The 11,474-nt window shown below is 28.8% G+C and overlaps 1 protein-coding gene across 1 annotated transcript in view; it reads right to left on the bottom strand.

Annotated features, from left to right (window-relative positions):
* Positions 1–375: 375 nt before the first annotated feature.
* LOC142318034 (acyl-CoA Delta-9 desaturase-like) overlaps positions 376–11,474 on the bottom strand; it is a 45,962-nt gene continuing 34,863 nt past the window's right edge. Inside the window, exons 5-6 of the mRNA XM_075354564.1 lie at positions 6,925–7,110; positions 376–849 (exon numbers count right to left, since the gene is read on the bottom strand). Of these exons, the coding sequence (XP_075210679.1) occupies positions 489–849; positions 6,925–7,110 (547 nt within the window). The 3' untranslated portion in view covers positions 376–488. The remainder of the gene's footprint in view (positions 850–6,924; positions 7,111–11,474) is intronic.

Below are 11,474 nucleotides of genomic sequence, written 5' to 3'. Positions count from 1 at the left end.
AGGAATGGCCGAACTGAGACTGTACAAGACTACACTTCATTTACACTCATACATATCATCCTCTGAAGTATTATCTGAAAGGTAATTACCGGAAGATAAACAGAAAAAAGAAAGAAAGGTTAATAATTAAGTGTAATACTAATAGATCCAATTAATAATTTGCTCAGAAAGATTCTAATGATGAACCCAAACCTGTTTTTGAAATATAAAAAGTAGATGGGAAGAGCTAAAAAATATTTGCATAATCTACTATAAATTAATTCATTAAATAGTTACTTTAATTAATCAAAATGATATTTTATTGATTATTAATAAAGAATCACTGAGTATTAATTGAATAGAATTCATTAAATGAGAACAACTTTTGATCCTCATCTTCTGTCTTGATGTTTTATTTTTTTTTTTATTTATTATTTTTCAATACAACATTAATGGCTTACAGTAAATTTACAGCATTAAACTGACAGTAAAAGTAATATTTTTAATTTTCATTTTATATTATTGGCTTTTATTGTATTGGTTTTCATTTTATACAGTACAACTGTTTCATTTTTCTCTTCTTCTAACATGTCTTTATCATTCCATCCCCAAACTGTCATATCTGGATGTGAGTAAGAGCCATCACCTGTTCGAAGTGCTCGTTTTCTTATCATATTCTGAGAAACACATTTCAAATCATAAGCCCAACCAATTTTACTAAAAAAATCAATGAATTTTAAAGTAAAATTATATCTAAAAAATCCTAGTTCTGATGTTCTGTAGTCCCATGGAAAAACATGATGATAATTATGCCAACCTTCTCCCAGAGTAAGAACGGAAACAATATTGTTTTCTCTTGGATTTATATTCCTATAAAACAAAATAATAGTGATAATAGTAGTGATTAAAGAAAATTTTTCTGCACTAGGAGTTGTTTAAAAATTATGTTAAACTGATTAGAATAAACAATTCAAAATACAACAACCTAAGGATTATGATTTATAAATCAGTAAAGACATTTCTCTTTTACAATTAGTAAAATAAGATCTTATTCATTATCACTGTCAACACACATTTATAATTTATTTCTATGAAGCATTTTGCTAATGCTGAGTCTATGTTACTCTTCAAATCTTTTATGTGTTTATTGTATGTTTGTTTTTAACAACAAAATATTATAAAAACAAATTTTTTAGGAACAAATTTTCATAAGCACACATAATACGAACACGACATCTTTCTACTCACTTCACAAAATGGATCACAGATACTTAACATACCACAAAATATAAATTCTTTATGCACACAAAACAGGATAATAATTCAACACTCTTAAACTAAAAGAAAATTACAAATTTTATCTAAATAAAATAATACATTCCACCAAATGCGATAGATATTATTCAAATCTAATCCACTTTTCAACCACATTCTAAATCTAAACCATCCTAAATCTGAAAGACAACTGTCCTCAAGATCAAAATACAGCAAAAACCGTGCATTGATGAAATCACCTGTGTGTATTTGATATTTTGGTATGAATAAAGAACCTTACGATCTTTAAAATTTAGTTCAGTTTGTTTTAAAATTAACAAATCTTTTAATGTATTCATAACCCCTGATTCATGGGTAACAAAATCTTCAGTTTTAAGTATATGCAATTATTTATTTAATGATAATTTTTTAAAGAAAATCCTGAATATATTGAACAGAATGTTTCATTCAACGTGATAACATTTTAAGTTATTAAATGTAAAATAACTTCTATTCAAGATTTGAAACTTTTTCTATTAAAGGACCTTTAGAAAGTAATTACCAGCACCTTCTTCTTTAACTGAAAAAGATGCTTCAAATTGGCTGCAAAAGGTTCTTTATAGGAAGAAGTTCCAGTAATTTCAAGTATTTCATATTTAATAATTTTAAAATCCTAGAAACTTCAAAGAATCAAATTAAAGGCCAAAACCCATAAAATTACCAAAATATAAGCAAGATTTAATTTACAATATATTCCTGCTTATATAATATTATAAGCAAGAATCAATATTATTCTAATATTTGTTACTGCTATTACCACAAAGAAATATAATTCCTTAATAAAGAGTACACTGTAATAACCATTCTTCTTTTTTAAGAAAACAAATTTATCAACTGAAAAAATTCATTACAAATTTTCTTTAATATTTTAGATAATTTCTTATTTTTTGCAAAATGTTCCTATATTCATTCATATATCGGTTTTACCCTCATATATGACAATGTGTTTTAAAATAATTATGTTCTGTGTAGAAATTTTCCTATTCTTTGTACTAAGATCAGTGATATATATATACATTCTCTTTTTAAGTAAATGATTTACTTAATATAATATATATATATATATTGCAGTATCATATATATGAATGTACAATGCTACTGAAAAAACATACAGCCTTCATTATGATAGTTGTACCATACTTAATAGAGATCTAACTGTAATTTTCCAAATATTAAGAATTCTTTGTGAATTACAACATAAGACACTTTACAAAACAATTCTTTATTTAATACATAATGCGATTTCAGTATTCTATTTTTTATTATTTAGTTTAGCAATCTTCCTGAAGCATATACCCAGTGCAGCAGACAAATACACAAGCTTATCTATACGAGGGAGGCACTTGCAGTGATATTTATTACTATACCATCCTTTTTTATATCATAGTATTGCTTCTTCAATTGCTTGTAATTAATTTTAGAAATAAATGTAAATAAATTTAAGAAATTTAGACACAAATGAGATTAATCATTTTCTTCAGTGTTATTCTAATATTTGCAAGACGTTTTATCTAGTATTATTTATACTAAATTTATTTATATTTTTATACATATTTATTTTGAATATTAATTATCAAAATGATTTATTTTAAAATTTGTTGTTTTTCCATGCAACACTTTTATTGATTAGTAATTGCTACTCTTTTCACTCTTGAAATTTAACCATGTTCATTAAACAGCATTTGCTGATAAATTTTTATCATGTGCAACATATAATTGTAACAGAAGAAGAGAAGTGGAATATGATGTCATCTGCAAGTATATATATTTGTGGCTATTTCATAATTGTTTGTGTTTATTTCACTGTTCTGTAAACAGGCAATGTCGATTCTAGCCCCAGATAATGGGAACTTGATCCAGCCAGTTTTTATTAAAAAAATCAATTACAATGAGTAGACAGGAGAAAATTGAAATTTGATCTCTTTATTATAGATCTCACAGCATTTATGAATTATTTATTTAAACAAATAGTTTTTAACAAATATTTATACTACAAGATTATAAAAACTGAAGATAATAAGAAAATACTGTTTTAATCTGATTATACATGTTATTTACCCAAAATATTATAAAATGGGCCATTCTCTGGGTTTTATTTACTAAGTTAATAAACAAAAATAGGTGTGCAAGCAACCATAAATTATTTTGTGTACATGAAAAAACAAGAAATTTGTTTTGCTTATTTAGCAAAGTCCTAAAGGTTTTTGCCTGCACCTGTTTGTATGGGTGTGAGAAGAAATTTGTTTGCTCTTTCTATTTTTTTGCTCTCCAAAATGTTACAAATATTTTAGAGTTGTAAATATACTTTAAATTAATTTTGCTCTTTAACTGTTCTTCTTTCCAAATTGTATCACTCAAAGAAAATATCTAATATGTCATAGGTTATTTCTTCATATATAAGATAACATCAATAACTCTATTAATTTAATCAGATTGCCAATTTTAAAACTGAATGAAGTGGAAGTCAAAGTTTAGAATATAACTTTTGATAAAACTATTTCAAATGTGTGTTTTGAAAAATTTAAGGTGTATATTTCCTGACAAACCATACATTCAAAACATTAAAAAAACTAAATGTTTGTTGAACATACTCACATGTTTAAATTAAGCCATAATGCCTTGTCAGATAGTGGATTATTCATATCAAAGTTAATTCATTTAGTTATAAAGCTACTGGGCAAATAAATTGTATGGTTTAATGGGTATTTAGATCATACAGACAAAATTAAACATAATTACATTCCACACACATAAGTCTAGACACAATCCTTTCAGTTCAGAAAAGTGCCAGAATTAATGACACCTATATCAATTAGTTTGGCTCGACATAAGAAAGTAAGGAAACTCCACACAACACTGCACTTTGTTTACAGTACTTCACTAGTAATCCATTTACGTGAGGTCTCTTCAAAATATAACCAAACTTTTTCAGTTACAGCCAACAGAGATATTTAGTGAGATGCGGTTGGCAGCATTATGTTCCAAATAACCTCCTCTGTAACCACATGTTCTTGGGTTGTTGATATCTCGTTTAGTTTTTGTGTTATTGTTGTTTGAGTACGACATGTTCAAGTGTTACAGCGATTTTTTGATGATTGAACTTTTGTCTCAATGTTGTAGCCATAAACCTAGCTTTCGTCTCCTGTTACTATCCTTTGCATGAATGTTTCATCATCATTATCTTGTTCAAGGAGATACCGGCTATTGTCCACTCGATGTTCTTTCTGCTGTTCGGTCATGGAGCCAGTTCGGTTGAAGAACAAACTTTGCTGCAACTCAATGCATGTTAAATTTTTCAGTCAAAATGTCATAGCATGATCCGATTGAGATGCTAACCCTTTCTGCAAGTTCTCTGACAGTCAGTTGGTGATTGCACGACCAGATCGTAGATTTTCTGAACGTGTGTGTCAATCCAAGAGCATATGTTTACAGAGAAGATTATGCAGAACACAGTACTGCCAACCACATGTCACTAAATATCTTCATTGGCTCGTAATAAAAAAAGTTTTGTTATTTTTTTAACAAACCTCGTCTGTATCAATGTAATTTAGTTTCATCATCAGTGTGACCTGTAACAGTATTTAGTATTATGTAGTTACAATAGATATTTGTATTCTCCTTGTTTCATTTCAAATTCTTTTTGTGGTTTGCACACTAAAGTTAATTCAAGAATATCTGTTTTTGCCTTTTTATAGTTGTTAGCTTTATTTCTTGTTATGGTAGAATTTAAAGTCATATTTAAGAATAGAACTTCACAGACAAACACTTTAAACTATGTTATGTTTATGATATCATGAAGAAAAAAGCTACAAAGATAGGAAAATTTAAGGATAAAAAGCATATAATAATCATCAAAAAATGCACTTAAAGAACTGCTGCTACAGCTTGTGTGATATCAAGGACACATGATCAAAAATTTATAAAATTAGACAATACAGTCATGTTTGTTCTGCACACTGAAGAATAAACAACATTCAAAACCTTTAGTGGATCAGACAAAGACAGTATAAAAAGAACAATTTACTGATTTCATCTGAAGAAAAAGGAATTTCCTGACAAAAAATTGCATCATTATTGAATTTTTAAGGTGGTGTAATAATCTTAGTGGTTATTCTGAAAGAGTTATGTTTCAAATGGAGTAAACCTGAAAATAAAAAAACACCTTAATTGAGAAAACTGATGTTTGGTTGGTAAGAACTGAATATTTAAAGTTAGTAATTATTACCAAAAATATAATGCTACCATTATTCATTTGGGCAAATCACATATTTTAACTTCACATTCAATCACTAAGTCATGATACAATAATAGCACTGAAGGATATAAAGTGTTCGTTAAAGATATCATTTAAGAAATAAATAAATTTTTATTCTGATTGGAACGTAATAACACATTATATAGCTTAGTGGCAACTATCATGACAATATATGAACAAAAGCAATTTTATGAAATAGGAATCTGAAAAAAAAATTCCTAGCAATCTTCTACAGTCGTCAGTGCCAGTTTTTAATAGTACCCCATATAACAACTCCCTAGTTGATAAAGCTCTGCTGAATTCTAATTCCAAGAAATGTAACATGATGATTGACTGGAAAAGAACCATATTCGATTTTCTTAAGAATAAAACTATAGTTATATAAATTAAGTTACATAAAATTACAAGAAGAGTTATTCACTTTGATGAACTTTTCAAAGAATATGGGCTTCAATCCTTAGAATTCCACTTACCATCCTGATCTGAATCCAATCAAGATGGTTAAGATCAATTATAAAAAAAACATGTAGCTAGCTAACCATAAAACAACATATTTGGTGTCAGTTATTCATAAATTAACTGAGGGTAAAATCAATACAATGAATAAAAATGATTGGAACCAAACTGTGAAAATGTAAAAAAATGAAGCTGATTATTTTAAACTCAAAAACCATTCATAAATTAAGTAACAGAAAAATTTAGACTGTAACAAATGAAAGTATTTGTTCCAAAGAAGATACTAAAGATAATGAATGAACTTTTAGATGAACTGAATACATGAAGCAAATTTAATAAGTTGTTGATCATTAAAAAATAAAAAAACAGTAAATTACATTTAATGTAAAAAAAGTAGTATAAAATAATCAATTTTTTTTTTAAATGTATTTATACTTTTTAGATTACTGTTACTAATAATAAAAATGATTAATTAAGGAAGGCTTAACAGTAAGACAGGAATTATAGCATATTGGTACTATTATTATATTACTAGGTAGAATTGTTATTCTTCCATTAGTAACACAGAGCTAAGATTTTTAGATTGAATAGTAAGGTGCTTTCAGCTTGTTTCATCACAAACTTTTATGTTCATCTGCGCACTATACTAGATCCTACATTACTGTACAAGACACTGACAATCAATTAATGGACATACTTCACAACAGCTTTATTGGTCTTTAGCCATCCATCTCCAAAATATGTCCAAAACTAAATAATAAAATAAAATGCTATGTTTACAAGATGACTGACCATGATGTATGTAAACAGACAAATGAACAGGAGAATTTTTTTCTAGATACAGACATTCAAACTATCTAAACTTTGGTAATTCTATAATTACTTTTTTTAAAAAAGTATAGAATTTTATTTACACTTACTTATCATATGGTCTCATTCCATAGATGTGTGCAGCACTGTTGACCAACCAAACCATATTGGTCAAGTAGGTATAACGAAGCATACCAGCTATGTGAAATGCATTGTTCCAAGTTTCACCCCAGCCAAACACTGGAATAATCGTTGGAACTAAAAATGTCCAGAATGGCATCAAATACTTATAATACCTGTAAAAATTTAAAAAAGAAAACTTCTAAATTCAAATGTAAATGTCATTTAACTGATCAAAATCTAACGTTCATATTTTGTTTAAATAAATTAAATACAAATTATAATCTGTCTATAGATTCATTAATTAATCTAATAAAAGGCAATTTTAAAATCACAGTGTGCTCATAAAAGAGGAAATTAAACTCCATAGCACTTCATATCATCCAAATTACCTTAGTACTTTTCATCACTTTTCTCACTATAATCTAATTTTCTTGGTAGAAAATTGGATTTTCTTTAATATATCAGCGATGTATTATGATTTACAGTGATGTTATATCAATTTATAACATAAGTATTATTTTCTGTTCTAGTGATGCAGAATCTCTTTAGACAAAAAAGAATGAATTCTCTTAATACTTTTTGTTAAAAATTATGTTCTCTGTACAATATTGCATTATGTGTACATTAAGCTTGGTATTATGTGTACTATGTCAGAAATTTTTAATGTATAAGATAACAATCATCTCGATTGTAACTAAACTAATGCTCCATATAACAACTCCCTAGTTGATAAAGCGTTGCTGAATTCTAACTCCAACAAATGTAACATGATGATTGACTGGAAAAGAACCATATTCCATTTTCTTAACGATAAAATATTGAAAAATTAATTATTAAAATCTTTCAAATACTTATTTTAAGTTAAGGTACAGTCTTAAAGAATTTTATTTAATTTAAGTAAATAAAAGTTTTCAATTTCAATTTAATTACTTTTTCATGTGTAAACTATTCTATCTTTTATTTAAAAAAGAGTCCTACAATCTCACAAATTAAAAATACCGCCTAATAAAATTATTTTAATTAAAAAATGTTATTGCTCCTCACCTCATATTTAAACCACCCTCTCTGTTCATCCATTCAATAATACAGATGCTGCTTGAAAGCTTCTCTCTCATTGTGTAAAATTTCTGGCGAAATCTTCCTACATTATATCTCAATGTGTTCCCTTACTTCTTTGAGAGAAGTTGACTGTGAGCAATAAACAGTAGATTTTAAATGCCCCCACAGGAAGAATTCAAGGGGATTCACGTCAGGTGACCTGGCTGACCATTCAATACTACCATGTCAACCTATCCAACAATTTGGAAACCGCTGGTTCAATGCATTTCTCATGTTGCGAGCACAGTGCAGAGGAGTACCATCTAATTGCAAAACATATCTTCTCTCATGAATAAAGGTTGTCCATTTGGCCTATGAACTATCTCAATTAAATTGTTGAGAACTGAAATTATCTGCTAATTCAGCAAAGCACATATCGTGTACATATCACCATCTAAGTTACCATTAATGATAAATTGTCCAAGAAGTGTCTCACCTTTTACAGTGTTCTAGCCCATACAATTAACTGCTCTGGATACTGGATATGACTTTGACAATACCAATGAGGGTTTTCTTGGTACCAGTACCTACTATTATATCTGCTAAGAGCCTCTTATATAGTAAATGAGGCTTCGTTAGTGAACAATATGTTGAAGCAAAAAATGACTCTTGATGTAATATCTATCTTAACATTTGAGATAGATAGCTCGAGCCCAGGCTTTTATCAGGATGAAGCCGTAACATTGCTCCACGTAACTCCTTAACAGTGAGTCGATTCATATGAGCCACTTGTATTTGATTCCAAGCCGACTCAGCCACTGGAAATAGCTCCAAAATAACACGAGTTGTATCATCTCTGCTTGGGGGGGGGCAACAGGTTTTCCAAACCTCTTCATAACAATTTTATATACCCTCCCCTTTTTTTGGCTTCCTTAATGGCAGCATTCAATATGCCTCTTCCAGGATAGTAGGCTAGGACTTCATCAATGACTCAACCAGCTCTTCTATTGGCATACTGTAGTCACCTCCTGGCCACAAGAGTCACAGATCATTTGGTAGAAGTGTCATTGAACCATCAATTTACATGCCGCTTACCAGGACTGTCTGGCATTTCACCACGCAGGCAGTCTTCACTTACGGCATCTGATAAGCTCTCAGGAGTAATGGGATTGTTTACTCCAAACCTGGCAACAACCCTGTCAAGAACACCAACAGCCTGAACAGCAGACGGTTTCCATTGTTGGTGGGGGTCATGTAATTGGGGGGGCCATTTCCGGTTGGACGTATTAACGTTCAGTTCGTTCAGTCTGGAACTCAAAAGTGATTGCTCTATGATCACTTGCGATTTTCTCACAGAGAAGCTTCCAGTTTTGAATCCTAGAAGCAATTCGTTCAGAAGTTACTGTAAGATCAACAACCAACCCATGTCCCCTTCCAATGAAGGTAGGCAAGTGCTGCTTGTTGTGAACAACAAGCCCAATTTGCCGAGAACATAGCCGCCAAACACCTTTCCAATTTAAACATTTTTAAGCTTATTAATATAAAAACATAAAATTTCATTTAAAAATAATACTAATGCAATTGTACCTAAACATCTGTTAGCAACTTATCACAAAATCAATAATAAATATAAATTGTGAAAATGTAACTTACCTTTATTTAATCGTATATCAATTGCCTGACATTGTCAATGTAAGAAATAAAAATTACTTAAAAGTCTTTTATGAAATAAAATTCTAATGTTAAAAAAATGAGTAAATTTATTATTATTTAATTATTTTTAAATTCAACACTAAGTTTAATTGAAAGAAGTATTTGAAAAATTTTAATAATTTTTTTTTTCAATTTTTAATTAACATAATGACATTTGTGGTCACCATTTTGGTTTAAACAGTCAGAATTTAAATTTTTTGATACCATTTTGCGTGTCTCACAAAGACCTTTAAAACAATCTATCAGATTGATAGATGGGACCATATGTTTGAACTGTGCCCCTGAAGGCTAAATATTGTAAATTGGGGGTTACTTAGTTAGCCTCTATTATTGGAGAAGATTTCCAAAGAGAGAATCAGGATATGTTAAGTTTTTAAAGGGAAATTAAACAGGAACCTACCACTATTGTTCTATCTATCTGAAACAAACACATTGTTGTTCGCCATTTTGGAATGGGCAATCAGAATTTAGTTTTAATTGTATAATTTTTCATGTTTCATCAAGCTCTTTAAAATGTTATGTCAGGTCCCATTTGAAATTTTTGAGTTACCCCTCACCCCCTCCACTGCCTAAAAATAAAAAAGAGTGATTTGTATGTTTATGTACACACACACACACACACATCCATGCACTTATATATAAGAAAATGATTACATTTATTTTTTTCAATTGAACATTCTTGAAACCCTTTTCTATAAGCTTGAAATAACAACCAGATAAGAAAATTGTACATATCTCTTGCCTAATAAATGAATAAATGTTAAAATACTTTTTAACATACCTGCAGACATTTTCAAAATATATCAATAAAAAAATCATAAAACACATAGGATGTATTTTGTTTTCAATAAAATAATTGTCAGGACTATATCAGTTAAATTTAACATTTAAAACTAATGTAATCACGACCACTATTAATCATAATCAACTGTTACACAAACTTTTAGAAATAAAAATAGTTTTATACCATCAAATACATTTAGATGAAAGTAAGAACATATAAAGACAAGAACACAAAAATGTAATCACTAGGGCCTGTGACCTTGTAGATGGTCATTACTACTTACAAATTAAAATGTAATTTTATTCTGAAGCTTCAGATCCTTTACAGAATAATCAGAATAATCTTCAGATCTGATGTATGTTTTTAGCTTTCCTTACTAAGATTGTCAATTGAGTTGTCTTAAAGTTTTTTTTTTTTTTTGTGTGTGCCTTTCAGTATTATTACCTTGTGTAGTTACCACCTTGGATGGTAACTTCTGAACTTTTGTTTGGAAAGTAAAATGTATTATTCACTTTTGTATTTTATTTATTGTTATTGTTTCAGTAAAATAATAAGTATTTATGTATGCATGAGTAATTCAAGAAATTGTTTAAAGATTTTTAATTATACTTTTTTTTCATAAGTTTAGTCAACCTGTTTGTAATACAATTATCATAATGTAGACTATTATTTTTTTTTAATAATACACTATGTTGTTTCTTATTTATATTACCTTTTATAATTGATGACTTCATTGTACTTGCAGAATCTCTCTGCTGGTCTTTCTGAACATGATATTAAAAATATCTTGGAAATGAAAACCAATGAGAAGAAAGATGTTGAGGGGAAGCAATGGCTATTTTTTGATGATGTGTTGATAATTCAGAAACAATATTATTTTGCTGGTAAGGTTTTAAATAACATCTGAATTTTTGTGTATATTGATTAATGTGCTCATTAAAAAAACTCAAGTACGATTTCATTCATTTTTACACAAATGAACACTTTCTTAAAAAAAATCTT

Source organism: Lycorma delicatula, chromosome 1 (assembly GCF_047948215.1).
Source record: "Lycorma delicatula isolate Av1 chromosome 1, ASM4794821v1, whole genome shotgun sequence".
NCBI classification, from domain to species: Eukaryota; Metazoa; Arthropoda; class Insecta; order Hemiptera; family Fulgoridae; genus Lycorma; species Lycorma delicatula.
Note: the sequence above shows the minus strand (reverse complement) of the source record. Positions and strands in the feature narration are given on the sequence as shown.